The sequence below is a fragment of the Babylonia areolata genome, chromosome 13 (genome assembly GCF_041734735.1).
Source record: "Babylonia areolata isolate BAREFJ2019XMU chromosome 13, ASM4173473v1, whole genome shotgun sequence".
Lineage (NCBI taxonomy): Eukaryota > Metazoa > Mollusca > Gastropoda > Neogastropoda > Buccinidae > Babylonia > Babylonia areolata.
Genome location: NC_134888.1, coordinates 36526067 through 36553469, shown reverse-complemented (window position 1 = coordinate 36553469; position 27403 = coordinate 36526067). Strand labels below are relative to the sequence as shown.

At 45.9% G+C, this 27403-nt stretch overlaps 1 protein-coding gene across 1 annotated transcript in view; it reads right to left on the bottom strand.

Annotated features, from left to right (window-relative positions):
- LOC143289239 (disks large homolog 1-like) overlaps positions 1-27403 on the bottom strand; it is a 155081-nt gene that overhangs the window by 98444 nt on the left and 29234 nt on the right. The window contains exon 4 of the mRNA XM_076598217.1: positions 26621-26836. Coding sequence (XP_076454332.1) covers positions 26621-26836 — 216 coding nt within the window. The remainder of the gene's footprint in view (positions 1-26620; positions 26837-27403) is intronic.

Genomic DNA, 27403 nt, shown 5'->3' with positions numbered 1-27403 from the left:
ACAGCACACAACCACAAATACATATACAGAACTATGAATGAATCTGCAGGTTCCGTGTTATCGCAGAATAACCCCCATGCCCCATTCATTCCTGATCGGTCCATCACACTGAAGCCATATTTCACGCACTGCTCTTCTCACCACTCTGTCATTGCTGTGTTCCTGTCTTACATCACTTCTATTCCACTTGTCTGCACCAGCATCACAAAAAGTGAGAAACAGACACCAACTGGACACACGGCACAAAGAGGGAGAGTTGGAGGGGGAGGGGGGTGCGTATGGACACAGAGAGAGGGAAAGAGAGGGAGGGGGAGGAGAAGGAGAGAGAGAGAGAGAGAGAGAGAGAGAGAGAGAGAGAGAGAGAGAGAGAGAGAGAGAGAGAGAGAATGAAAGAAAGGGACAAAAAAAAAAGATATAGACACGGAGAATGGGAAAAAAAATCACTAGCATAACTAAATAGAAAGTATAGGAGTGAGGGGGGTGAGATGTGCTGTATGGTGTGAGCAAACACACATGCTCTTCCTATCCCTCTCTCTCTTTCTCTCTCTCTCTCTCTCACACACACACACACACACATGCACACACGCACACACACGCGCACACACACACACATACAAAGCTCACACATACATACAAAAACCAAAAACACAAAATAACAATTAAGAAAAAAAAAGCAGCACAATTGTGAGACAAAACAAAACAGCACATCTTGTCTTTCCTAACAAGCACATATTCAGAACAGCCTACTGAAGGGACTTGTTCCATTTTTTGCATTCCGTCACTGGATTAATGCCTCCGCTTGGCAGGAGAGAAACAAATGCAATAAAATGCACGCCAGACAGCAGGAGGAGAAAAATGCCGGAGTGCCCAAAGGCCTGCTGAGCACTCACAGCTCATCCACACAAATGCTCCATTCCATGTCGCTGACTGCATGCACGCACATACACACACATGTATGTACACTCACTCTTAATTTTCTCCTCCCCACCACCACCTGACCAGATCCCCCAGCAGCCACCCACCCACACCCCATGATCCTGAATCCTTACATCACGCCAAGTTCCCCCCCCCCCCCCCCCCCCCCGTCCCACCCCCCGCCCCCTCATCCCCCGAAACTCCCTCAACCGTTGCTGCTTCAGGGCACATCATAAAGCCGACATTTTTCATCTGCACGTGACAGATTTCTGCAGAATAAGGAGGCGATGGAGTGAATCCAAAACCAGATCCCCCTGGAGCCCCGGGCCCTGTGCATATTGACGCATGCAAAACAGGGGGTGGAGGAAACGGGGGTGGGGGGTGCTGGGGTGCTGGTGGTGGGCCCCGGAATTTCGGCCGCCATGGGGAAGGAGAAGGTCAAGGGGGATTATCCTTCATGCTCCCCTGCCTCCATTCCTCCATTAAACGGACATCGAGAGGAAGCGGGGAGGATTGGTGCGGTGGACGGTCTTGCATGATGAGGTCCCGGCCCATCCCCCCCACCCACCTCCCTCCAACTTTCCCTCCATCCCGGTCCCCTGTTGCATGCACCGTGGTGCAACCCAGAGAAATGTGAGGGCTTGTCCCACAGCGCACTGCATGATCATGTCACATGACATATTTATAATTCATGTCACATTCATTTACACAGTCTGCCATGTCACTCACATAGTCTGTGCCATGTCACAACGTGACATGAGAAGTGAGTGTGACACTCATCATGTAAAAAAAAAAAAACACAAAAAAAACCTGCTTGCAATTCATGCCACATACAGTAATTCTTTCAACAAAGAAACTGATTCTTTGCATTGATTAGGAAACTGATAATGCAAACCTTCCAAAATAAAATAAACTCCCATGTGAAGCACGTTAGTTACTCAGACAGCACTTCCATTCAGTCCACTGCTCTACTGACCCAACGGATGGTCACTGCAACACATGGGTCTCACCCAGTCCTTCCAGCCTGGCTACCCCCAGCAGTTACTGACACACAACAAAAACAAACGAAATGAAATGAAATGGAAATGAAATCATGGTGCTTAAAGCCTCACCAACCCCTAAGGCCATCTCAAGGCTATCGCCAAGTTAATACCTACTACAAGAGTAAAAAAAACAAACAATAAAAACAAGTCACCACTTTAAGCTTTCCACCTTCCATAGTTTAAAACCTTCATATCTGATTAAAAATGTTCACTTCTTTCAAGAAGTCCATCAGCGCCCATGGAGGGACATCACAAAACAAGGTCTTCAAAGAAACCGCTGTGTAACAAAAAACAAAACAAAAAAAAAACCCACCAAAAACAAACAGCTCATTTCGTCTTTCATCCAAAACACCTGGACAGACAGGCAGGTTGTGTATGGGTCACTTCGTTCACTCCATCAATGTGTGACAAAAACAAGGGAGAAAAACATTTGGGAAGGCCTGGTGGGAATATAGGGTACTGAACAGGGATTTTAAGTCTCTTGGCTTTTTTTTTTTCTTACCATCTGGGCAATGACAACACTGTGTCAAGGGCTCAGTATAGGAAGGTAGAGTCCAGTCCTCTCCTTCCACTGTTTTAACCTTCCCCAACCGAAGTCAGGTACCTATACACACCTGGGTGGAGTGAGAAAAATCAAGAGGAAATGCTTTTCCCAAGAGCACAACACCATGCCCAAACGGAACCTCAAACCCTGATCATTGGTGAACATTGTAAGACAAGTCATTCCACTGATTCTGCCATGGTGTCCCCCAGAACAAGTTGGGTGAGGGGGCATGGGGAGAAACACAGATGTTACTGACTCTGTTGAGGCACCTTTCAAACTCTGTGACCACCACAGGCCAGGAACGAAAAACTCAAAAGTTTTGGCAGAGGTGGAGGGGACAAAAAATGAGAGGAAAGAGAGGAGGAAAGTGGACTGTAAGATAGAGTGTTAAGCTGAAATGGACATTACAGGAGGCATGTGGGGAGCAGACTTCAAAAGGTGTCAAACCTTCAATCTGACACGTCAAGAATGTGTGGAAGGACAACTGGACACCGCATTTTCTCCTCTTCCTCCTCCTCCACCCCCTTGCCCCACCCCCTGCCATCCCCAATGGGAAAGGCAGGGAAGAGATGATGGCGGTGAGGGGGGTGGGGTGGAGCGGAAGAGAGAAGCAGCAAAAGACAGACTGGCAGATTGAAATACTGACAAGGGCATGGAGGCAAGCAGGGTACTGATGGTATCCAACTTTTCTAGCGGCAAATTAGGAATCCTGACAACAGCAGGTTATACATGGGTGACGGATGGGGGAGGGAGAGGACATAGGGAGTGGGATAAAGGTGGGAGAGGGGGATGCTAAGGCAAAAGATGTCACTTGACCAACACTCTCATCAAAATGTGTCAATCTTTCAAACCATGAATTCCAAGCCCTGGTTAGAAAAATGAACACAGATGTGCTGGAAAAGCCCTTGCCTCAGTTCCCTTACCTCACCCAAGCCCACCCTGTCCAAAACAAGGACACTCAGGACTCAGGACTCTGGCATGCAAGTGCAGATGCTCCCAGGCGGGAGCCAAGCTGGGCTGACAGCAACTTGCTGCTGAAGAAACAGATGTCACATGTTGGCCTGTGCTGGTCAGGATGAATCAAAGATTGTAACTCATGTTCAGCATCCAATGATGTGGTCTGTCTCATCTTGGGCTGGGTCACCAGGGCCGGACTGCACAAGGCAATCTTTGCACCACTCAATTTGCTTCGAGTTAAGAATGTTCCCAAGTATACGGAATTTACCATGGAGTTAAGCTGGGAATACCCCTAGCGATTAGTAAACTTAGCACTGCTAAGTTCGCTCATGCAACCCACCCCAGTGATCAAACACCCACACACACCTTTAGTGGTCTGTCCTCTGCATACATTCGTTTTAATCCATGGGAAAAATAAGGCATGTGTGTGGAGAATCAGCTGCAAGATCTGCAGAAATTTGCAGGCTGTCTAACTGGGTATGTAAATGTCTGTATGTGGTGTCTGCACCAGCAAACATGCGTTGCATTGTTTCCCTACTTCTCTCTTCTCTACATTGTGAGCACAATTTTTCTTTGCTTCAGATCTTCATTGAATAAAGATTGGATTACCTATTCCTGGCTTTCCTCTACAATTCAGCTGTCAATCTTTTTTTTTCTAAATACACAATTACAAAAACAGTTCTTTCTATCGCCCATCCCCACACCCCCTCTTTCAATCAAACCTCCACCACCTCTACCCTTCCTTTCTCTCTCTCTCTCTCTCTCACACACACACACACACACTAACACACACTCTCTCACCAAGACTCACTGGAGCAGCTATGAAGCACTCCTTGTCGTACATGATGAAGTCGACATATTTCTTGAAGCTGACGGAGCGTTCGTGCCGCTGCTGAGTGGCAGACCCCCCACCCCACCACGACAGCATACTGTGCACCACGCGGGCCAGCTTGGAACACCCACACCTCTTCATCATTCCCCTGTCTGTCTGTAGCCACACCCAAACCTCCAGTCCTCAATGGTAGTGGCACTCACACCTCTGCATGCCTGTGCAAGTGTCTGCTGCCACGCCCCAAAACTTAAAAGGGAGTAGTACTAACACCTCCTCATGCCTGTGTGTGTGTATCTGTAGTCACACCCCAATTCCTCAAAGGCAGTAGCACTTGTACTCCCTCATGCCTCTGTGAAGAGCTGCAGTCACACCCCAATTCCTCAAAAGGAGTAGCATTTACACCTCTTCATGCCTCTATGTGTGTCTGAGGCCACACCCAATTCCGCACAAATAGTAGCACTCACACTTCCTCATGCCTGTGTGTATCTGTAGCCACACCCCAATTCCTCAAAGGCACCAGCACTCACACTTCTTCATGCCTCTGTAAAGTGTCTGTAGCCACACCCCAATTCTTCAACAGAAGTAGTAGCACTCGCACCTCTCATGCCCATGTTTATTTGCAGCCACGCCCCAATTCCTCAAAGGAGCACTCACATCACTTCACGCCTCTTTGTGTGTCTGTAGCCATGCCCCTAACTGCGCACAGACAGCAGCGCTCACACCTCATTCCTGTGAGTGTCTGTTGCCACACATACACCCCAGTTCTTCAACAGCCCCTGAAGCCTCTCCTCAGGACTGGAGCTTCGAGTCCGATAACTTCCAGTGGGAGGTCTGTCATTGTGATACCACAACCACCATGCTGTCGTCCACACAGTTAGTCATGGCGTTCGGTGTGATCCATACACGCATTGTGGTTGTCTCCTGAACTCAACATCACAGGCGGTGTCTGAGGATGGAGGTGTTAGCTGACATAACAGACATCCATTGTCCACACTGGAACAATGTCTTGTGCACCAAGATCCCATTCCCCTGACCCCCCCCCCCCCCCCCCACTCACATCTGTCCATCAAACTTTTTTTTTTTTTTTTTTTTTTTTTTTTGTAATTGTTGGTCTGGCTTGAGGTGTTTTGTTGTGTGTTTTTCTCTTCCACTGTATTAGTTCTTTACCTGCCTGTTGTTACACAATGTTCTGTTCTGTGCAGTCAGAGCTGTCTGTCGCAAAGAGCTGACACTGTTTCTGCAAAGTTTGGACATTATTTCGTGAAGGTGGGTTTTGACACTACCTGACACCACACTTCAGCAGCCAGCTGATCCAAGTGGTGGTGGTTGTGGTGCAGACTTAAGCTTGGTGAAGTGTAGAAAGGAAGGGAGCAGGCACGCACATACACACACACACACACACACACACACACGCTCACACACATACACACACACACAAATAGGACAAGGCCCTTCCATTCCTTTACAACAGGCAGCTGTCAACAGCCAAGCGAACCCCGCCCCCTGCCCCCTTCATCCGCCCGCCCACACATTCACTGCAGCAGTAGATTCCCCAGTATTCATTGCCATGCAAGCTCTCTGCACCCTGCACCCTCTTCCTTCAGGAAATGAAAACAACAAGCAGAATTTTATCATCGCCAGGCAGATGTTTCCCATTGCAACCCTTCCCCCAAACCCCCCACACACATCACCCACACCCAAAATATATAAAGCACTTAATCATCCACATCCTCCACGCCCACCCACCCCATCCCTTCCCCTACAACCACCCCTACCCTCCTTATTTTCTTCTTTCTTTTTTTCCCATGAATCCTCCCCCCACACCCCCCTTCTCAGATCTGGTCCCCTGGCATGGGGAAATGTGTCTGCTGTCTTTACATACTCGGCATCACGGTGGGCCACAGTCTTAGGTCCCTCCCACCCCACCCTACCCCAGGCCATCCCCTATCACTGGTATCGCCCATCCACTTCCAATCCTGTTGTATTGCCCCTCAATATCCCCCCCTCACCCCCTACAAACCTTTCCAACCTTCCCACCCGAAAATCTCCCATTTCCGACAGCCTTGGGTAAAGGAGGCTGGAGACATGATGGGTCGAACCTACCCCCCCCCCCCCCCCCCCCCCCCAGCCCCCAACCCACAGCCTCCATCCCTCCTGATGGGCCTACCTCCCCCCCCCACCCCCATCCCAAACCACACCCTTCCTGCTGCTGCTGGGCCCAGACCCACCACCACCACCCCAATTTCCTTCCATACCCCCCACTCCCTGCAAACTCTCTCTCTTCCTGTGCTGGCTGATCCCTGTCAACAGACAGGCCGTGCTGTGGACTTCATCACTTCTCTGTAAGCCCCCACTGCCCTTACAGCCACTGGGGGCAGTCACAGCTACAGCCCGCTACCTCCTCCTCCATCCCTTGCCCCAGCCCCCTTTCCCAACCACCCCACCCCTCCAGCCACCATTACCACTGTCCTGCCTGGGCCAACTCCAGCAGTGCCCCCAGAGGTGGCGTGCTGTGGAAACTCACAGCCTGAGGAGGGGGGGGGGATGTGCTGTCCAATCATGAACCAACAGATTTTAGAGGGATCATGCACTGATTTACTGTCTGTGAAAGATGTACAATGTCAGTCAAACTGCTTTAAAATGTGTGTGTGGGGAGAGGGGGGGTCTGTGTGTGTGTGTGTGTGTGTGTGTGTGTGTGTGTGTGTGTGAATTTACAGTCTGAAGGTTGTATGTCCTTTTACAGTTGGATGGAAGAAGATATGTCCTTTTACAACTGGATGGAAGAAGATCTGTCAGTTCAGAGATGGATGGACGTAAGGTATATGTTGGATTACAGTAGGAAAAGTTTATGTCAGGTTGCAGTCAAATGTGTCAGTTTACAGTTGGATGGACATCAGAATGAATGCTGGATTACAGCTAAAAATTGTTACGTCAGGTTGCAGCTGGAAAGACACATATCAATTTATGGTTAGAGGGATTACAGAAGTTTACAGTTAAAAGGCCATATGTCCCTTAACAGCTGGAAGACGTACGCAAATACACAGTTGGAATGGCAAGCATTTCTTCACTGTGAAAGGGAAAGCTTCAATCAATCAATCTTTGAAAGGATGAGGGTCGCTCAATCAAGATTTGGAGGTGGTAGCATCAGTCAATGTTTGAAGGAAGAGTGTTAAAATTTTTAAAGGTGAGTATCACTATCAATCAACAGCTGTTTGGAGGCATGAGCATCAGTCAATCAGTACATATTCTAAATATATTTCTGTTTAATAATTACGATGTAATAAGTAATTGCAATGTTTTTAAAAACAAATATGTGAAATGCTTTTATTTGAGAACATATGTTTATTACTCTTGTTTAATCAAGTAATCCACATGTGTGTGGTGGTGGTGGGGTGGGGGTGCTGATTATCTGGTTGTGGTTTTCCGCAATTCATCTTTATTCTTATCTATTATAATCCATGTGCAGTATAGTAGGCTATGTTTATAATTATATTCAAATAATGTTTCTTAATTTTTTCTGTTTTTACATTAAGAATACTAGTTATTACCTGCAGTGTGTGGATGTATGTATGAAACGATGTATGTGATATTTTTTACATTTGTATCTTCGTAATATTTGTAAAAGCTGTTGTTGACTGTTACAGTTATGGTCCCCATGTTGTTTACTTGTCTATGTTGTCATAATGCGCCTGACCAAATTTCTCCAGTTGGAGATAATAAAGTTATTCTTATCTTATCTTACTTCAGTGTCCAGTATTGGTAAGCATCAATTAGTCACTATGTGGTGGTGTGCGTGTCAATCAATCAATATTCATTTAAAGTGAGGTGCAATCATTATTTCCCTGGGAAGGATGAGCACTAATCATTATTTGGAGAGGTGAGGGTCAATATCACTTGGAGGTGTGAGCATTAATCATTCACAATTTGGAGGGGTGCGTGTTCATCAATCAATCATTATTTGGAAGGGTAAGTGTCCATCAATCACTGTTTGGAAGGATAAGCATCAATCGAATTTGGAGGTGTAAATGCCAATCAATGACTATTTGAAAATGAGCGTGTCAATCAATTAGTCTACTTGGTGGGGTGGAATGGCAAGCTTTTCTTCATTGTGGATGGTGAAAGCATCAATCAATCACAATTTGGAAATGGAGTGATAAATGTCAATCAAGCAATCACTATTTGGAGGGAGGGATGTCAATCAATCAATCAATCAATCACCATTTGGAGGGATGAATGTCAATCAATCAATCACTATTTGGAGGGATGAATATCAATCATGCAATTACTATTTGGAGGGATGAATGTCAATCAATCAATCAATCAATCACTATTTAGAGGGATGAATGTCAATCAAGCAATTACTATTTGGAGGGATGAATGTCAATCAATCAATCACTATTTGGAGGGATGAATGTCAAGTAATCACTGTTTGGAGGGATGGATGTCAGTCAATCACTATTTGTAGGGGCGAGCATCAATCAATTCACCATTATTGAGAGTGGGTGGGGTAGGAGGGGGGAAGGGGTGTCATTCCTATTTGGAGGGGCACTGTTTGGAGGGGTGAGCATCAATCAATTCACCATTACTGGGAGGGGGTGGGGTAGGAGGGGGGAAGGGGTGTCATTCCTATTTGGAGGGGCACTGTTTGGAGGGGTGAGCATCAATCAATTCACCATTACTGGGAGGGGGTGGGGTAGGAGGGGGGAAGGGGTGTCATTCCTATTTGGAGGGGCACTGTTTGGAGGGGTGAGCATCAGTCAGTCAATCACTATTTGGAAGGTTGAGCATCGACCAACTACTATTTGGAAAGGTGAGTCAATCAACTGCTACTTGGAAGGGTGAGTGTCAATCAATGACTGTATGGAAGGGTGAGTGTCAATCAATCACTATGTGGAAGGGTGAGCATTAATCAATCAATTACTTATGTCAGTGTGTGGAAGGGTGAGTGTCAATCAATCAATCAATATGTGGAAGGGTGAGTGTCAATCAATCAATCACTATATGGAAGGGTGAGTGTCAATCAATCAATCACTATGTGGAAGGGTGAGTGTCAATCAATCAATCACTATGTGGAAGGGTAGGTGTCAATCAATTACTACATGGAAGGGTGAGGATCAATAATCACTATATGAAAGGGTGAGCGTCAATCAATCAATCACTATGTGGAAGGGTGAGTGTCAATCAATTACTGTATGGAAGGGTGTCAATCAATCACTATATGAAAGGGTGAGCGTCAAACAATCAATCACTATGTGGAAGGGCGAGTGTCAATCAGTTACTATATGGAAGGGTGAGTGTCAATCAATAAATGACTATATGGATCGGTGAGCGTTAATCAAACAATCACTATGTGGAAGGGCGAGTGTCAATCAATAAATCACTATATGGAAGGGTGAGCGTCAATGACTATATGGAAGGGTGAGTGTCAGTCAACCAGTCACTACATGGAAGGGTGAGCGCCAATCACTATATGGAAGGGTGAGTGTCAGTCAATAAATGAATATATGGAAGGGTGAGTGTCAGTCAACCAGTCACCATATGGAAGGATGAGTGTCAATCAATCAATCATTACGTGGAGGGGTGAGCGCCAAAAACTATATGGAAGGGTGAGCGTCAGTCAATAAATGACTATATGGAAGGGTGAGCATCAGTCAACCAACCACTATATGGAAGAGTGAGCATCAGTCAACCAATCACTATATGGAAGGGTGAGCATCAGTCAACCAATCACTATATGGAAGGGTGAGCATCAGTCAACCTATCACTATATGGAAGGGTGAGCATCAATCAACCAATCACTATATGGAAGGGTGAGCATCAGTCAACCAATCACTATATGGAAAGGTGAGCATCAGTCAACCAATCACTATATGGAAAGGTGAGCATCAGTCAACCAATCACTATATGGAAGGGTGAGCGTCAATCAATCACTATGTGGAAGGGTGAGCATTAATCAATCAATTACTTATTTCAGTGTGTCACCGTGTGGAAGGGTGAGTGTCAATCAATCACTGTGGAAGGGTTAGTGTCAATCAATCAATAAATCACTATATGGAAGGGTGAGCATCAATCACTATGTGGAAGGGTGAGCGTCAATCAATCAATCCATATGTGGAAGGGTGAGTGTCAATCAATATATATGTGGAAGAGTAAGCATCAGTCAACCGATCACTATGTGGAAGGGTGAGTGTGAATCAACCACTATGTGGAAGGGTGAGCGTCAGTCAGTTATTGCGCTCCAGCAGGCCCCAGGCTTCAAGCACACACACACACTCAGTGAAGAAAAATGTGTTCACTGTTTCCAGCATCACAGACCACCCCACAGTGTGACCCCACGCACCTCTGCCACCACAGACACAACCACATCCACTGCACACACACACCAGCCGACGGCACCAACACCAACAGACACCAAGCCCTGCTTGGTCACTGGGCTCACCACAATCAGAGAAAAACAGTCTTCAACACTTCCACCGCTGTCTCACGTGAACCATTAACACACGTAACATACTTTTTCCTTCCGCCATTAATTCACTCATCAAATGTATCTGTTCATTCCGCCAGGAACACATCACAATTTGTTCTGTCTATCAGTGACACACCCCAGGAGTGTTGAACCGCTTTGTAACACATCACAAGAATGTGGAACCTTGTTTGAAACGCACCATGTGATTGCTGAACCAATAAGTAATGCATAACAAGATTGCTGAACCTAGTAGTAACACATCACAAGATTGCTGAACCTAGTAGTAACACATTGCATAAGTGTCATACTTATCAAAAACTCATCACACAACTGTTCAATCTGCAAACACATCGCATGATTTTGGAAAGTATTAGTAACACATCAGATGATTGTTGAACTTATTAGTAGCGCATCACAGGATTTTTTTTAACCTGCTAGTAACACATAACACGATGGTTCAACTTATCAGGAACACATTGCATAATTGTACACAGTAACACATCAGATGACTTGTCAATCTCTAACATGTTGCTTGATTTGTTTACTCTGCCTGTATCACATGGTCTGATTCCTTGTTCTGCCACTGATATAACACACAGATTGCTCTGCTGGAAAGAAAAAAAACAAAAAAACAAGCTGCTACTGAAGTTCGAAGTCATCTTTTCAACACACATGAGTAAAAATCCAAAGTGACACATTCAGCCATAGCTGCACAGAACCGCCCCCTTGAAAAGCAGGTATCTTTCCTTCACAGAACAACCCCCTGAGTTCTCGAAATCATCATCGCTGTCCAATGTCTCTCCCAGTCTCCTTGGCAATCGGTACAACATCGCTACTGCTTCACACTGTTATACACCCCTGTTCTCCCTACTCCTCCTCCCCGCCCCCTGCCCACCTCTCCCCTACCACCCACCCCCCAACCCCCTTCCAGACAAATCTGTGCCAACACTGTCATCCTCAGCAGCTGCTGGTGCTTTGTGTGACTGACTGTCCCCAAGCTTGCTGCAAAACAGCACACACAAAAAAAAATCTGGTTTTATTGCCAACCAATCAAGCTTTTCATTTCATGCTTGGGCGCTAGACATCAGTGAGATTGTGCACAAGTTTTACAACCCCCACCCCACCCTACCCCAACCCCTGACCCTTCATTTCGCTCCCGTGCGCCGCTGAAATATGAAGGGAGCATGAGAGAGTGGACAGCAAGCACGCACTTTGACGGCTTCTCTCCCCTCTTTTCCCCGGGTCTTTTATTTGCCGCCAGTGTTCAGCTCTGTCTGTCATGACTGCTGAGATGACCTCCTGCCGACAGCACTGCCGGTATTGATCTTTAATCAACACAGCCGTGTCAACAACACCTCTCCCGTCGTCACCTCTTGTGTTTACAGAGCAGAAAATGTATTGATCTTTAAAACGCAATCAATCACATTTTTCCCCCTCAAGGAGTAAAAAAAATAGATATCAAAATAAAAAGAATTAAAAACTAAATAAAAAGACAAGTTCAATGCACCGTATCAATGATGGGCTGCTTCATCTAACTTGACAGCATGGTGTGTGTGTCCCGTCTTTTATCAACACTGTCACTGTTCCCAGGGTTTACTGAGCGATCAAAATGGATTAAAAAACAAACCAACCGTCTACAGGTAAAATAAGATTCTTTGCATTGTTATTACCTGATTTTTGTGGTGTGATGCAGTGTGGTGAGGTGTGTGTGTGTGTGTGTGTGTGTGTGTGTGTGTGTGTGCACGCACATGTGTGTGAGTGTGTGAGTGTGTGTGTGTGTGTGTGTTTCTGAATGTGTGTGTGTGTGGATAAGCGAGTGAATGTGCGCATAAGCGTGACGGAGAGCCAGCAGTGTATGTTGTGTGCATGCATGAGTGTGTTAGAGAGTGGTGAGAGAGAGAGAGAAAGCTTATGTGTGTGTGAGAGTGAGTGTGTGTGTGTTTAACTGAGTATACATCATTACATGCATACAATTACAAAATGTGTGTGTGGTTTTGACTTTTTTGTTTTTTACTTTGTGTGTGTGTGTGTGTGTGTGTGTGTGTGTGTGTGCAATCACACATGTAGACCCAATCCCTTCTAACTTTCAAGACAATCTATTGTACACAAGGCATTACACCACTGACATTGCCTTGTTTTTCCCTTCTAACTTTCGAGACAATCTATTGTACACAAGGCATTACACCACTGACATTGCCTTGTTTTTCCCTTCTAACTTTTGAGACAATCTATTGTGCACAAGGCATTACACCACTGACATTGCCTTGTTTTTCCCTTCTAACTTTCGAGACAATCTATTGTACACAAGGCATTACACCACTGACATTGCCTTGTTTTTCCCTTCTAACTTTCAAGACAATCTATTGTACACAAGGCATCACACAACTGACATTGCCTTGTTTTTCCCTTCTAACTTTTGAGACAATCTATTGTACACAAGGCATTACACCACTGACATTGCCTTGTTTTTCCCTTCTAACTTTCGAGACAATCTATTGTACACAAGGCATTACACCACTGACATTGCCTTGTTTTTCCCTTCTAACTTTTGAGACAATCTATTGTACACAAGGCAGTACACCACTGACATTGCCTTGTTTTTCCCTTCTAACTTTCAAGCCAATCTATTGTACACAAGGCAGTACACCACTGACACTGCCTTGTTTTTTCCTTCTGACGTTCGAGACTATTTCCATTCACATGTTTACAGTCCTTGCAAACCTCAATACTTCCAATTTTGTATTTATAAATATAAAAAAAAAATCACAAAAATTCTGCTTTGAAAAGTAACCAAACATTTTCATGTGCTGAAATAATAACCATCAGAGGACTGATAAGGTTTCTGACTGTGTTCAAAAACCAGAGAGTGCAGCAGTGTAAATTATGAGCAAACAATACATCATTCTTCTCGCCTTCCTTCTCCCACTCACTGCATGTTGGGGGGCAGTCAGATCGATAACACCATCCATCATTGGTGGAACGACTGTGAACCGACAGCCACATTTCCAGCCAACTCCCTTCCCATTTCTAACCCGCTAGGCTGTTTCAAAGTCTAACAAGCCATTTCACCGCTCTTTTCTCTTGATGAGCTTCTCCTGTGCCTGCCTGGACTCTTTTAAAGTCTAACAAGCCATTTCACCGCTCTTTTCTCTTAATGAGCTTCTCCTGTGCCTGCCTGGACTCTTTCAAAGTCTAACAAGCCATTTCACCGCTCTTTTCTTTTAATGAGCTTCTCCTGTGCCTGCCTGGACTCTTTCAAAGTCTAACAAGCCATTTCACCGCTCTTTTCTCTTAATGAGCTTTTTCCTGTGCCTGCCTGGACTCTTTCAAAGTCTAACAAGCCATTTCACCGCTCTTTTCTCTTAATGAGCTTCTCCTGTGCCTGCCTGGACTCTTTCAAAGTCTAACAAGCCATTTCACCGCTCTTTTCTCTTAATGAGCTTCTCCTGTGCCTGCCCTGGACCCTTTCAAAGTCTTAACAAGCCATTTCACCGCTCTTTTCTCTTAATGAGCTTCTCCTGTGCCTGCCTGGACTCTTTCAAAGTCTAACAAGCCATTTCACCGCTCTTTTCTCTTAATGAGCTTCTCCTGTGCCTGCCTGGACTCTTTTAAAGTCTAACAAGCCATTTCACTGTACCATTCTCTTAAGAAGCTTGCCCTGTGCCTGTCCTTAATGTCCTGGTGTTTGCACCCTCTTCATCTCTGTCACGCATGTGCACACACACACACACACACATGCATGTGCATGCACACACACATACAACAAGAAAATCACTGCCTAATCAACTGTAAACATGTACAACAGTAGGTGTGTTATTGTCGTGTTTTGTTTGTTTGTATGGGGTGGTATTTTCGCCATTTTTGTTTTCTTTCTTCTTTTTTCTTCCGAACCCCATCATCTGCATGGCTTCAGTGGCACTGCTGCCAAACTGCTCCCCTTGAGTCACCCATGTACAGCCACACCCAGATTCGTCTGCTAGTCACAGTACTGGCAGTCTACAGAAATTACTGATGAGGGTCACCAGGAGGCTACACACCAGAGGAGACCTTGCACAGCTGCTGAGTCACCTGGTTGTGTTTAGCTGTGTCTGTCTGTTCTGATTCTCAAAATATACAGGATGCCCCCTGCAAAGTCCCCTGAGAGTAAAGTAATTTGTGTGGGTTTTTTTGTGTTTTTTAATCAGTTGGCAGTTTGCCAATTTTTATTCTTTTATCATTGGTCTTATAACTTGTAGCTCTAATTTCAGCTTACAGTTCAAAGTGGTGGATGCCAGTCTTAGAATGGATGTTTACCAATATCTTAACAGCAACAGTGAAAGTGAAATGTGTATGAATTCCTATGTCACTGCTGCTGTCATGCGCTGACCAGTTGTCTCTCTGTCCCTTTCTCATAGCTATCATCGCACACCGACCAGTACCTGATGCTGTCAACTGTCACTGAAACGCACCTCTCTCACACAGAATTCCCACACATGGCTGCCATCATGTCAGTTACAGATGAAAATACAATTAAAATGCAGTCACCTACATCTTGTCACTATCACCAAACCTCATTCACAAACTGATCCAAACAATCAGTTTTTACATCATCACACAACTGAAAATCGGATTCCCAAACGAAAACCTTTCCTCAGACATGGACCACAACGTAACCTCACTGCTAGCACAGTCCAGGTCTGTCAACAGACACCTGGCTGTCAGAAAGCGGTGTGACATCAAAGTCAGCACCTGCCATCCAGAAGGTTGTAACCAGGACACGAACCCTGAGCAAGGCCCTTCAGAGTCCACCCCAACCCCAGCTAACTAACAGGCAGAACCACTAAGGAACACACTGGTGGTGATGGACGGACAGAAGGACAGACCGACAGACAGACAAATGAGGAGGTTGTTGCATGTGGAGGGGTCGTTAGAGGCCAGGCAGCAGTGGAAGGCTGGTCTCCATCTCTCTCTCTCTCCCTGTGACTGCAGTCCCCAGCAAAGCCAGCAGACAGAGCCAGGCCCACAACAAAGCTGCACGGAAGAAACCCTAGCGCTCTACACTTCCTAATAAGACAGCACGACTTGATGCTGATCGCTGGACTGGGGGGGTAGTTTGAGATGGGTGGTGTGGGGATGTGGGAGGCTGTTGGGAGGAGTGAGAGAGGGAGGGGGGATAAGATGACAAAGCCACCACCACCCCCACCCACCCCCACCTCTAAAAGAACAGGAAAGTAGGGTTAAAAGAATGAGGACAGAGAGAGGGGAGGGAAGGGGAAAAAAAAAGGAAAAACACCAAATTGCAATGGTGGGTGATGGCACTGAGTGGTTTGAGGGGGATGGGGAAGAAGACCAAGTCTGGTAGAGGAGGACATGGAGGAGGGTGTGTGGGGGATGGGGAAGAAGACCAAGTCTGGTAGAGGAGGACATGAAGGAGGGTGTGAGGGGGATGGGGAAGAAGACCAAGTCTGGTAGAGGAGGACATGAAGGAGGGTGTGAGGGGGATGGGGAAGAAGACCAAGTCTGGTAGAGGAGGACATGGAGGAGGGTGTGAGGGGGATGGGGAAGAAGACCAAGTCTGGTAGAGGAGGACATGGAGGAGGGTGTGAGGGGGATGGGGAAGAAGACCAAGTCTGGTAGAGGAGGACATGGAGGAGGGTGTGTGGGGGATGGGGAAGAAGACCAAGTCTGGTAGAGGAGGACATGAAGGAGGGTGTGTGGGGGATGGGGAAGAAGACCAAGTCTGGTAGAGGAGGACATGAAGGAGGGTGTGTGGGGGATGGGGAAGAAGACCAAGTCTGGTAGAGGAGGACATGGAGGAGGGTGTGTGGGGGATGGGGAAGAAGACCAAGTCTGGTAGAGGAGGACATGGAGGAGGGTGTGAGGGGGATGGGGAAGAAGACCAAGTCTGGTAGAGGAGGACATGAAGGAGGGTGTGAGGGGGATGGGGAAGAAGACCAAGTCTGGTAGAGGAGGACATGAAGGAGGGTGTGTGGGGGACGGGGAAGAAGACCAAGTCTGGTAGAGGAGGACATGAAGGAGGGTGTGAGGGGGATGGGGAAGAAGACCAAGTCTGGTAGAGGAGGACATGAAGGAGGGTGTGTGGGGGATGGGGAAGAAGACCAAGTCTGGTAGAGGAGGACATGAAGGAGGGTGTGAGGGGGATGGGGAAGAAGACCAAGTCTGGTAGAGGAGGACATGAAGGAGGGTGTGAGGGGGATGGGGAAGAAGACCAAGTCTGGTAGAGGAGGACATGAAGGAGGGTGTGTGGGGGATGGGGAAGAAGACCAAGTCTGGTAGAGGAGGACATGAAGGAGGGTGTGTGGGGGATGGGGAAGAAGACCAAGTCTGGTAGAGGAGGACATGAAGGAGGGTGTGAGGGGGATGGGGAAGAAGACCAAGTCTGGTAGAGGAGGACATGGAGGAGGGTGTGAGGGGGATGGGGAAGAAGACCAAGTCTGGTAGAGGAGGACATGGAGGAGGGTGTGAGGGGGATGGGGAAGAAGACCAAGTCTGGTAGAGGAGGACATGAAGGAGGGTGTGTGGGGGACGGGGTGGCCCAAGGAGGAGAGCTTGTCACACCATGTCTGCTGGGAACTAATTCAAGCACCCAGGCCTGTTCTGTCTCCCCAATCACCTCCACCAACCGACTCAAACTCACTCTGTGTGTGTGTATCTCTCTCTCTCTCTTTCCTTCTGTGCCTCTCCTATCTCCACAGACCCCTCTCAGCAAGAAATCTCCACCCTGTGTTAGAGTACAGTCAATGCACATTGTATATTGCTAGAAGTTTGAAGTATTTAATGACGAAATCTAGATTTGTTGTCTCTGATGTTTTACTCATCAGTATCGCTATAGGCAGTCGAACAGTTGTAATTTTGTTACTGTCGTCTACAAACAAAACTATTGTACAACATTTTGCTTTATATTTACATCGAGCATTTCAGTAAACAACGCAGTGCTTATGAACCCTGATTCTGATGCAACTTTATGTCAGTTTAATGTGTACCCCCTTCTAAGGGGCTATGGCCTATATGACTAAAACGTCTACGTCTATGTCCCTCTCCTTTCTCCACACCCCCTCTCTCAGCAAGATATCTCCACCCTGTGTTAGTGTCCAGTCATTGCACAGAAACAGCATCGCTACTACTGCAGCTTCTTGGTGTGGTGCAGTGTGGTGTGGTGTGGTGTGGTGCAGCACCTGCACCATCTCTTCTAGCAAATCTAGCCCTGTTCTCTGTGATGGATGGCTGTCTTCTTTTTCTCTGCCAACAACAACAAAAAAAAACAAAGCTGAACCCAAACCACCACCACCAAAAACCTGTGATCCATGATTTGTCCACTGTGCCAGAACAAATGCTGTGCTATCCCCTATACACAACACGACATGAGACACAATGCCCTGTAAAGCTGTGGAAGCATTTTTCTTCAGCTGTTATAGTGTGGTGCTTTGAGCCTGTAACCAAGGACACTGTTGGATTTAACATCATCATCATCATCATCATTATCACCTCTGTGGCTTGTGCCTACAAATTCCTCTCACATCCACACAATTCCGGCCTGAGGCAAGGAATTGTTTCACTGTCATACATCTCAATTTACACCTCAGACCTCACCAGTCATCACAAGCTGATATGACTGCCAAAGAAATACCTGTATGATGGATCAATCTACACTGCATTTCACTGTTTCACATTACAAGTGTGAACTATCTGATCGTACCTCACCAAAGATCTATCACAAATCACAACCGGTTTCACACAACAGTGAAGCCTGTGTCCCAATGGTCAGACATCTATTGATCACTGAATCACAGCTCTGTGGCATGTAACACAATAGACCCGATTCACTGATCAGAGATGTAACGCTTGCAACACATCAGAACTTGTTTCACACACCACATTAACCGTCACGTCCACACCTCACTCGTCAGAGACGCTATCACACCCAACTTCACACCCTCCCCAGTTTCACACCAAAACCACCTACAACCACACGCACCCCAACCTTACAACACTGGCATCTTGTCCCATCCAATTCCACAATCTCTCTCCTACCCCTCCTATCCCATCTTCCACCAACCTCCTTCCACCTCTCCCCCCTCCACACACACACACACACACCCTCCCCCCCCCCCTCCATCAGTGGTAAACAAACAAAAAGGAGAGGGGTTATAAAAATGCAGTGCCAGAAGCCCCAGTGAAAGGGAAATGGGCATGACAACAGTGATCATGCTGAGAGATGATGATCTGTAATAACTCCACACTTCCTCACAATTCCACCCTCATCCCCACCTCCACTGCACACAATGCGTGATGGATGGTGATGTTGGACAGAGAGAGGAGGGGGTAGAGAAGGTGATTGGAGATAGAGGCATAGAGAGGACAAGATGAGGCAGGGTGGGGGGCAGGAGGGTGGAGCGGGGGGTGGGGGGGGGGTGCAGGGCGGAGGTGACCGACAGAGAGACATGGAGAGAAAGAGAGACACAGAAAGACAGAGAGAGGAGGGGGGGGGGAGACAGACAGATGGAGAGAGAGACAGAGAGAGAGAGACACACACAGACACACTAACCACACACACACACACACACACACAGATCTGCACAAACAATTTCTGTCACATGTTAAGTGAAGAGAAAGAGAAAGGAACTGGGCAGAATTAGAAAACAAAAACACAGGAAAAACCAAAGTAAGGATATAAATTATTTCCTTACAAGAAAAAGAGTTAGCAAAGATTTTGGAAGCCTGTAACAAGGTTGCTTCAAAAACAAAAACAAAACATATAAAACTAGAAAAACGGAGGGAAAAAAAACCAAAAACAAATGAAGGGGAGGGCAGACTGAAACTGACAATAATCGGAGATGAGGAGGAGGAGAAAGAGGAAGTGGAGAGGAGAAACTGGCGATCAAAACGCTGTTACTGAGCTGTACAACGGGTCAGTGGTCAAATGGTTTGAACAACAGATTCTCAACTGAGTTTCCTGAGTTCCATCCCTGATGCACGACGGGCGCAATAGCCGAGTGGTTAAAGCGTTGGACTGTCAATCTGAGGGTCCCGGGTTCGAATCACGGTGACGGCGCCTGGTGGGTAAAGGGTGGAGATTTTTACGATCTCCCAGGTCAACATATGTGCAGACCTGCTAGTGCCTGAACCCCCTTCATGTGTATATGCAAGCAGAAGATCAAATACGCACGTTAAAGGTCCTGTAATCCATGTCAGCGTTCAGTGGGTTATGGAAACAAGAACATACCCAGCATGCACACCCCCGAAAACGGAGTATGGCTGCCTACATGGCGGGGTAAAAACAGTCATACACGTAAAAGCCCACTCGTGTACATACGAGTGAACGCAGAAGAAGAAAGAAGAAGATCCCTGATGCACCTGCTGGGTGAAGGATGGAGGTTCTACCGATCTCCCACATCAACATGAGCAGACCCGGTCTGTCTGCTAGTGCCTGAACCACTTTCATGTGCATGCGTACACAGAAGATCAAATATGCACGTTAAATATCTTGTAACCCTTCAGTCAGTGTATGGTGGGTTATGGAAAGAAGAACATACCCAGAATGAACACCCCTGAAAACAGAGTATGGCTGCCTACATGGCAGGCTGATAAACAAACACTCATACACATAAAAAGTTACATTTGTGTGTGTGTGTGTGTGTGTGTGTGTGTGTGTGTGTGTGTGTGTGTGTGTGTGTGTGTGTGTGCATGACTGAAACCCGACTGAATGACACAGGAAACAAATGATGAGCACCAAAGGCAGCTTTCAGCCAGCTCTGCCAAGGTAAGCAGCATGTTGTACAAATGACTGCATGTTTGTAAAGCGCTTACAACCTGGTCTCTAAGGAAAGGTGCCATATATAATCAAACACACCATATCATCATATCACTGTAACCCAGGCAATGGATAGGTGACCCATGGCTTCTGCAATACCTTGAGCAGTGTGCAGAACTTCTATCAACAATTTAAGTTAATAATTCATGTAACACTTTTTCCACAAGAAACACACTCAGCTGTGTGCACCGCTTGAAAACTGACATGTAAAATACATATTTATAAACACTAAAACAACTAACTTATATGCACACCTCTGCACAGACATCCATCCAAACATACTAACACACACACAAAACTCATCATACACAGCGTAACACCCAACATAAATATCACACTTCACATCTCAAACTACTGTCAACAACCATACACCACCCACTGTTCTGCTTTGTTAACACCAAAACTAACCATACACCATCAACTGTTCTGCTTTGTTAACACCAAAACTAACCATACACCATCCACTGTTCTGCTTTGTTAACACCAAAACTAACCATACACCATCAACTGTTCTGCTTTGTTAACACCAAAACTAACCATACACCATCAACTGTTCTGCTTTGTTAACACCAAAACTAACCATACACCATCCACTGTTCTGCTTTGTTAACACCAAAACTAACCATACACCATCAACTGTTCTGCTTTGTTAACACCAAAACTAACCATACACCATCAACTGTTTCACTTCATTAACAACAATACATACTACCCACTGTCAACTGTTCTGCTTAGTAAACACCAATACAAATCATACAATGTGAACTGTTCTGCTTCATTAACACCAGTAAAAAAAAAATTTTTTTTAATTCACTGTCCCCTTTTCTGAATCCTTAACACCAATACAAACCACACATCATCAACTCTTCTAAATCCTTGACACCGGATCTGAACAAGAAAATGTCACAGAAATGTCCGCAACAAGTTCATGTTATTTGCATGTGTAGTTTTACACTGGTAAATGTGATGGGTATGTAAGTAACTGTGTAAACCATTTACATGTATCCAGTTTTACACTGGTCAGTGTGACACTGACAGAAATGGTAGCCATACATGTACAGCGTCTGCAAGTGTACTGTCTTAAACTGTTAGCTGTGAAGATGTCTTAAACTGTTAGCTGTGAAGGATGTCTTAAACTGTGAGCTGTGAAGATGTCTTAAACTGTTAGCTGTGAAGGATGTCTTAAACTGTTAGCTGTGAGCTGTGAAGGATGTCTTAAACTGTGAGCTGTGAAGGATGTCTTAAACTGTTAGCTGTGAAGGATGTCTTAAACTGTTAGCTGTGAAGATGTCTTAAACTGTTAGATTTGAAGGATACGTCAACCACAAAGCGATGTCATTTAGACACATGTATCCAGTTTTAAAGTGATGAATGTGACAAAGTAGGTATCCAGTTTTACAGTGATGGATGTGGCAGAAAGGATGTATCCAGTTTTACGGTGATGAATGTGACAGAAAGTATGTATCCAGTTTTACAGTGATGGATGTGGCAGAAAGGATGTATCCAGTTTTACGGTGATGAATGTGACAGAAAGTATGTATCCAGTTTTACAGTGATGGATGTGGCAGAAAGGATGTATCCAAATGTTAGTGATGAAAAGATGTATCCAGTTTTACAGTGATGAATGTGACAAAGTATGTATCCAGTTTTACAGTGAGGGATGTGGAAGAAAGGATGTATCCAGTTTTACGGTGATGAATGTGACAAAGTATGTATCCAGTTTTACAGTGATGAATGTGACAGAAAGTATGTATCCAGTTTTACAGTGATGGATGTGGCAGAAAGGATGTATCCAGTTTTACGGTGATGGATGTGGCAGAAAGGATGTATCCAAATGTTACAGTGATGAAAGGATGTATCCAGTTTTACAGTGATGGATGTGGCAGAAAGGATGTATCCAGTTTTACAGTGATGGATGTGGCAGAAAGGATGTATCCAGTTTTACAGTGATGGATGTGGCAGAAAGGATGTATCCAGTTTTACAGTGATGGATGTGGCAGAAAGGATGTATCCAGTTTTACAGTGATGAATGTGGCAGAAAGGATGTATCCAGTTTTACGGTGATGAATGTGGCAGAAAGAACGATCACAATTTCACAGCAGAAACAAGCACACAGTTTCTTTATTGATCACAGGTGATCCACATCGGAAGAAAGGATGTATCCAGTTTTACAGTGATGGATGTGGCAGAAAGGATGCATCCAGTTTTACAGTGATGAATGTGGCAGAAAGGATGTATCCAGTTTTACAGTGATGGATGTGACAGAAAGGATGTATCCAGTTTTACAGTGATGGATGTGGCAGAAAGGATGTATCCAGTTTTACAGTGATGGATGTGGCAGAAAGGATGTATCCAGTTTTACAGTGATGGATGTGGCAGAAAGGATGTATCCAGTTTTACGGTGATGGATGTGGCAGAAAGGATGTATCCAGTTTTATGGTGATGAATGTGGCAGAAAGGATGTATCCAGTTTTACGGTGATGGATGTGGCAGAAAGGATGTATCCAGTTTTACGGTGATGAATGTGGCAGAAAGAACGATCACAATTTCACAGCAGAAACAAGCACACAGTTTCTTTATTGATCACAGGTATGATCCAATTCTTTTTTCTTTCACTCCCCCCCACCAAACCCCCCCTCACAAACATACACTCTCCCCTGTGTCCCTCAATCCTCTCTCTCTCTACATATCCTCGTCTGATCATATGTGTAGATCTGTCCATAGTTATTCCTTGGCGAGATGTAGGTCAGGCAATAGCAATTCAGCCATCCATTCTCTCTTTCCAGTGAGATCCCAGCAATACAACCCTCATACCTTCACTGGGAAAATGAGTGAGGCCATGAGAAGAGAAATATCAAGGCACGCGACTCAAACCACTGCTGATTGTGCTACCCATCAGCTGGTGCGCAAAGGAGTAAAGGGAGGGGTGAGGGGAAGGGGAGGTGGGGGGGTGGAGGGGACAGAGTCATAAACCCAGAGATTGTTCCAAGAATTGCTTGTTTTTGTCTTGTGTAGAGTAACAGCAGTTATTCCATGTGTGAAACCTACAGTTTCATTGTCTTTAGCATGTTCATGCATGTGAGCCTCTGTGTGTTTGTGACTCTGTGTGTGTGTGTGTGTGTGTGTGTGTGTGTTATTCCTCCTATCTTTTCCATGAACAATTCTCTTTACACACTTTCATACTCATGCAAACCAAACTATTACACTCTGTTAACACAAACTTGTTAACACACTTGAGTGTGTACTGTAAGTGTGGTATATCTACCAGTTCATTTCATGTAAACTGTATCCATGAAGGACTTGTGTGATTCAACCAGTACAAAAACCACATAGCAGTGACAATCTTGTTGGAAGTTGAGATTTTTTCACTGCATGTTGGCATGTCTGTGTCTGCATACTTGCGTGCGTGCATGCGCGCATGCTTGCGTGTGCACGTTTGTGTGTGTGCACACATGCGTATGTGTATGTGTGTGTGTGTGGTAATTCTAACAGTACATTTCTTGTCAACCAAGTCCATCACTGACTTGTGTATTGATGTTCACAAACAACTGGGAACTCTGCTCTCCTTATCCCTGCCCACTCACAACCGCATGGTGTGATCTGTATCGACAACTGCTGTGAAATGGACTTGTCCAAATCAGTGCCAGCCAGCTCCTCTGAAATGGGACTTGTCCAAATCAGTACCAGCAGTCATCATTACAACAGCTTTTTCCCTCCAGTCCACCGCGCCAATACCCCAAAGACAGTCCGTCTGATCTACAGCTCCATCACCAAGGGCTACCCCTTACCCCCTACCCCAATACCCATCCCTGGCAGTCTGGATGTCTTCTCTCCCTGTGGCCCCACCCCTCTGGCCCAATCACACCCTGCTGTCTGCCCCCTCCCCCTTCCCCTGCCTCCCACTCCACACTCACACAGCACACCCACAACCACCAGTGGCAGGAGCTGGTGGGACATGGTTTTTCCCCTCCGTTCTCCAGGAGGAAAACAGGCAGCAATGGATCTTCACATATCCTAATAATACCTACAGTTGAGCCACCAACCACTCTGTGTGTGTGTGTGTGTGTGTGTGTGTGTGTGTGTGTGTGTGTGTGTGTGTGTGTGTGTGTGACACTGTGTGTGTGTGTGTGTGTGTGTGTGTGTGTGTGTGTGTGTGTGTGCGTGCTGCCCACCTGAGTGTGAGTGGATGAGTAGTGTGGGGGTGTGAGGGAGAGCAGAAGGGGGTGGGGGTGGGGGATGGAGGAGGGATGGAGGGAAATGAAAGTGGGAGCAAAGAGAGTGTCATAGTGCAGGCTCTTTGGTGTGAGGGAGGTGGTGCTAGTTGATCAATACCTTCCACCACCACCACCACCACCACCAATTCCGTCACCACAACACACACACACACACACACAAACACATGCGCACACAGACATCAAACACACACACACACTAAGTGAATAGATGTTAAACTGAAGAAAACTGAAGAAAACACACACACACACACACACACACACACACACACACAGCCTTCTGAAAGGGGCACAACACTTGTCACAGCACTATTATCTGCAGCAGTTCTTTCCCTTGCATTGAAAGGCCCCCTCCAAGTCCACACAAAACTGTTTTCGCCATGGCTGGATCAGAGTTGACCCCTCAACGTCACAACATACACAGGGTTACAATTCATGTCCATCCACTTAGACAACAACAGGGCAAATGTCCAGACTCATCCAAAACATAAGAGGACATTTTTTCTCGTGAAGCTGGCCCCTCAGTTTTAGTTTCTCAAGCTGACATCACTGTGTTTGGACAAATCCATATACGCTACACCACATCTGCTAGGCAGATGCCTGACCAGCAGCATAACCCAACTCACCTCGTCAGGCCTTGAGCACATGCAAAAAATGTAATACTTCAATTTGTGTACTGATCAGTCTGTTTCTTGTAGTACAGAATTCTGCCTGGGGGACAACACGTGTTGCCAAGGGTTCTTTTTCAGTGCGCCAAGTGCACGCTGCACACAGGACCTCTGTTTATTGTCTCATCAAGACGGGCACAATAGCTGAGTGGTTAAAGCGTTGGACTGTCAATCTGAGGGTCCCGAGTTCGAATCACGGTGACGGCGTCTGGTGGGTGAAGGGTGGAGTTTTTTCAGATCTCCCAGGTCAACATATGTGCAGACCTGCTAGTGCCTGAACCCCCTTCGTGTGTATATGCAAGCAGAAGATCAAATACGCACGTCAAAGATCCTGTAATCCATGTCAGCGTTCGGAGGGTTATGGAAACAAGAACATACCCAGCATGCACACCCCCAAAAACGGAGTATGGCTGCCTACATGGCAGGGTAAAAACGGTCATACACGTAAAAGCCCACTCGTGTGCATATGAGTGAACGTGGGAGTTGCAGCCCTTGAACGCAGAAGAAGAAGAGTAGTCTCAGACTGGGCGCTCAGTTAGATTTTCAGATCAAACTTGGGAGAAATGGCGAGACCGGGGTTCGAACCCAGTGTCTTGACCACTCTGCCACCTGCCCCCTTAGTGTCACAACACACAACCTCACCCCCCCCCCCCCCCCGCCTCCTCCTCCCTTCCCAGAAACCCTTTTTTTCCACAGTTGGTCTCATCAGGCTCTCTCAGTGTCAGATGATCAAGCAATTAACTAATAAAAATGTATATATATAATAATATATATACTATTGTGGTGTCCTTTCTCTGGTTAGTGTACAGATCTGTGGTGTGAGTATTAAGTATATCTGTGCACGCGTGCGTGCCCCTTGTATTGATTTTTGTTTGTTTGTTGTTGTTGTTGGTTTTTTTTAATAAACTATTATGTGACGTGTTTCTATTGGATTTTTTTTACTTGTAATTCAGTGAGTCACTATTTACACCCTGAAGCATCATAATTATGTATGATATCAAATATGAATCGTTGGATAGAGGTTTCCAGGTTTGGGGGGATTTTTAAAAAAAATTTTTTAAATAAAACGGGGAAACACACACACACACACACCAGCACACACACACAAACACAAGCATACAGACACACAAACCCATGGCAGTGCAGACTTACCGGAGGTGGCAGCTCTTTGTCGTAGGAGGCCACGATGGTAGGAGGGGGGGTGTGGCGGAGAGTGGGCACACTGATGGGGGCGGGGCGGTCGTTCAGGGGAGCAGTGACCATGGGGGCGGCAGTGACAATGTCTGGGGGCTGGCGGGTCAATTCTGGAGGGGGAGGGGGAAGATCTTCCTCAGCACCCGACGAGTTCATCTTCTGGGGCGAGTAGTGCTGCACAGCAACCAGAAGGAAAAAAAATTATATATAGAATTAAATAATCATCATCATCAGCAGCAGCAGCAGCAGCAGTAGCAGGAGCATAATTAACATCAATTGGTGAAAACATGGCTACAAAAATTATACAGTCTGTAAAATAATTAAAGAATAAATAAAAACATCCCCACTTACATAGCTAGAGGAAAAAAAACATCTGCAAAAAAATTCCTGACTCTCCAACATAAAGATGCACACACACACACACACTACTCTGTGTGTGTGTGTGTGTGTGTGTGTGTGTGTGTGTGTGTGTGAAAGTATGTAGAGACAAAGTACTAATGTTTGCTGTGTCATGATGAACACAGAAAATACAGCATAGTCCTCACTTAACTCTTTGTGCAATGCTGATGAGACACTGAGTTAGGCGGACTCACATTTTGTTCAATTAATACAAAGGAAAATGTAGAAACAAAAGCAAAGCAGTCCAGCTGAGGACTTCAGAGCTGCAACGTGTAATTGTCATGTGCATTAGATGAATACCACTGTTTTAGGAAATCACTTCCCTCTGCTTTGTGGAAATCC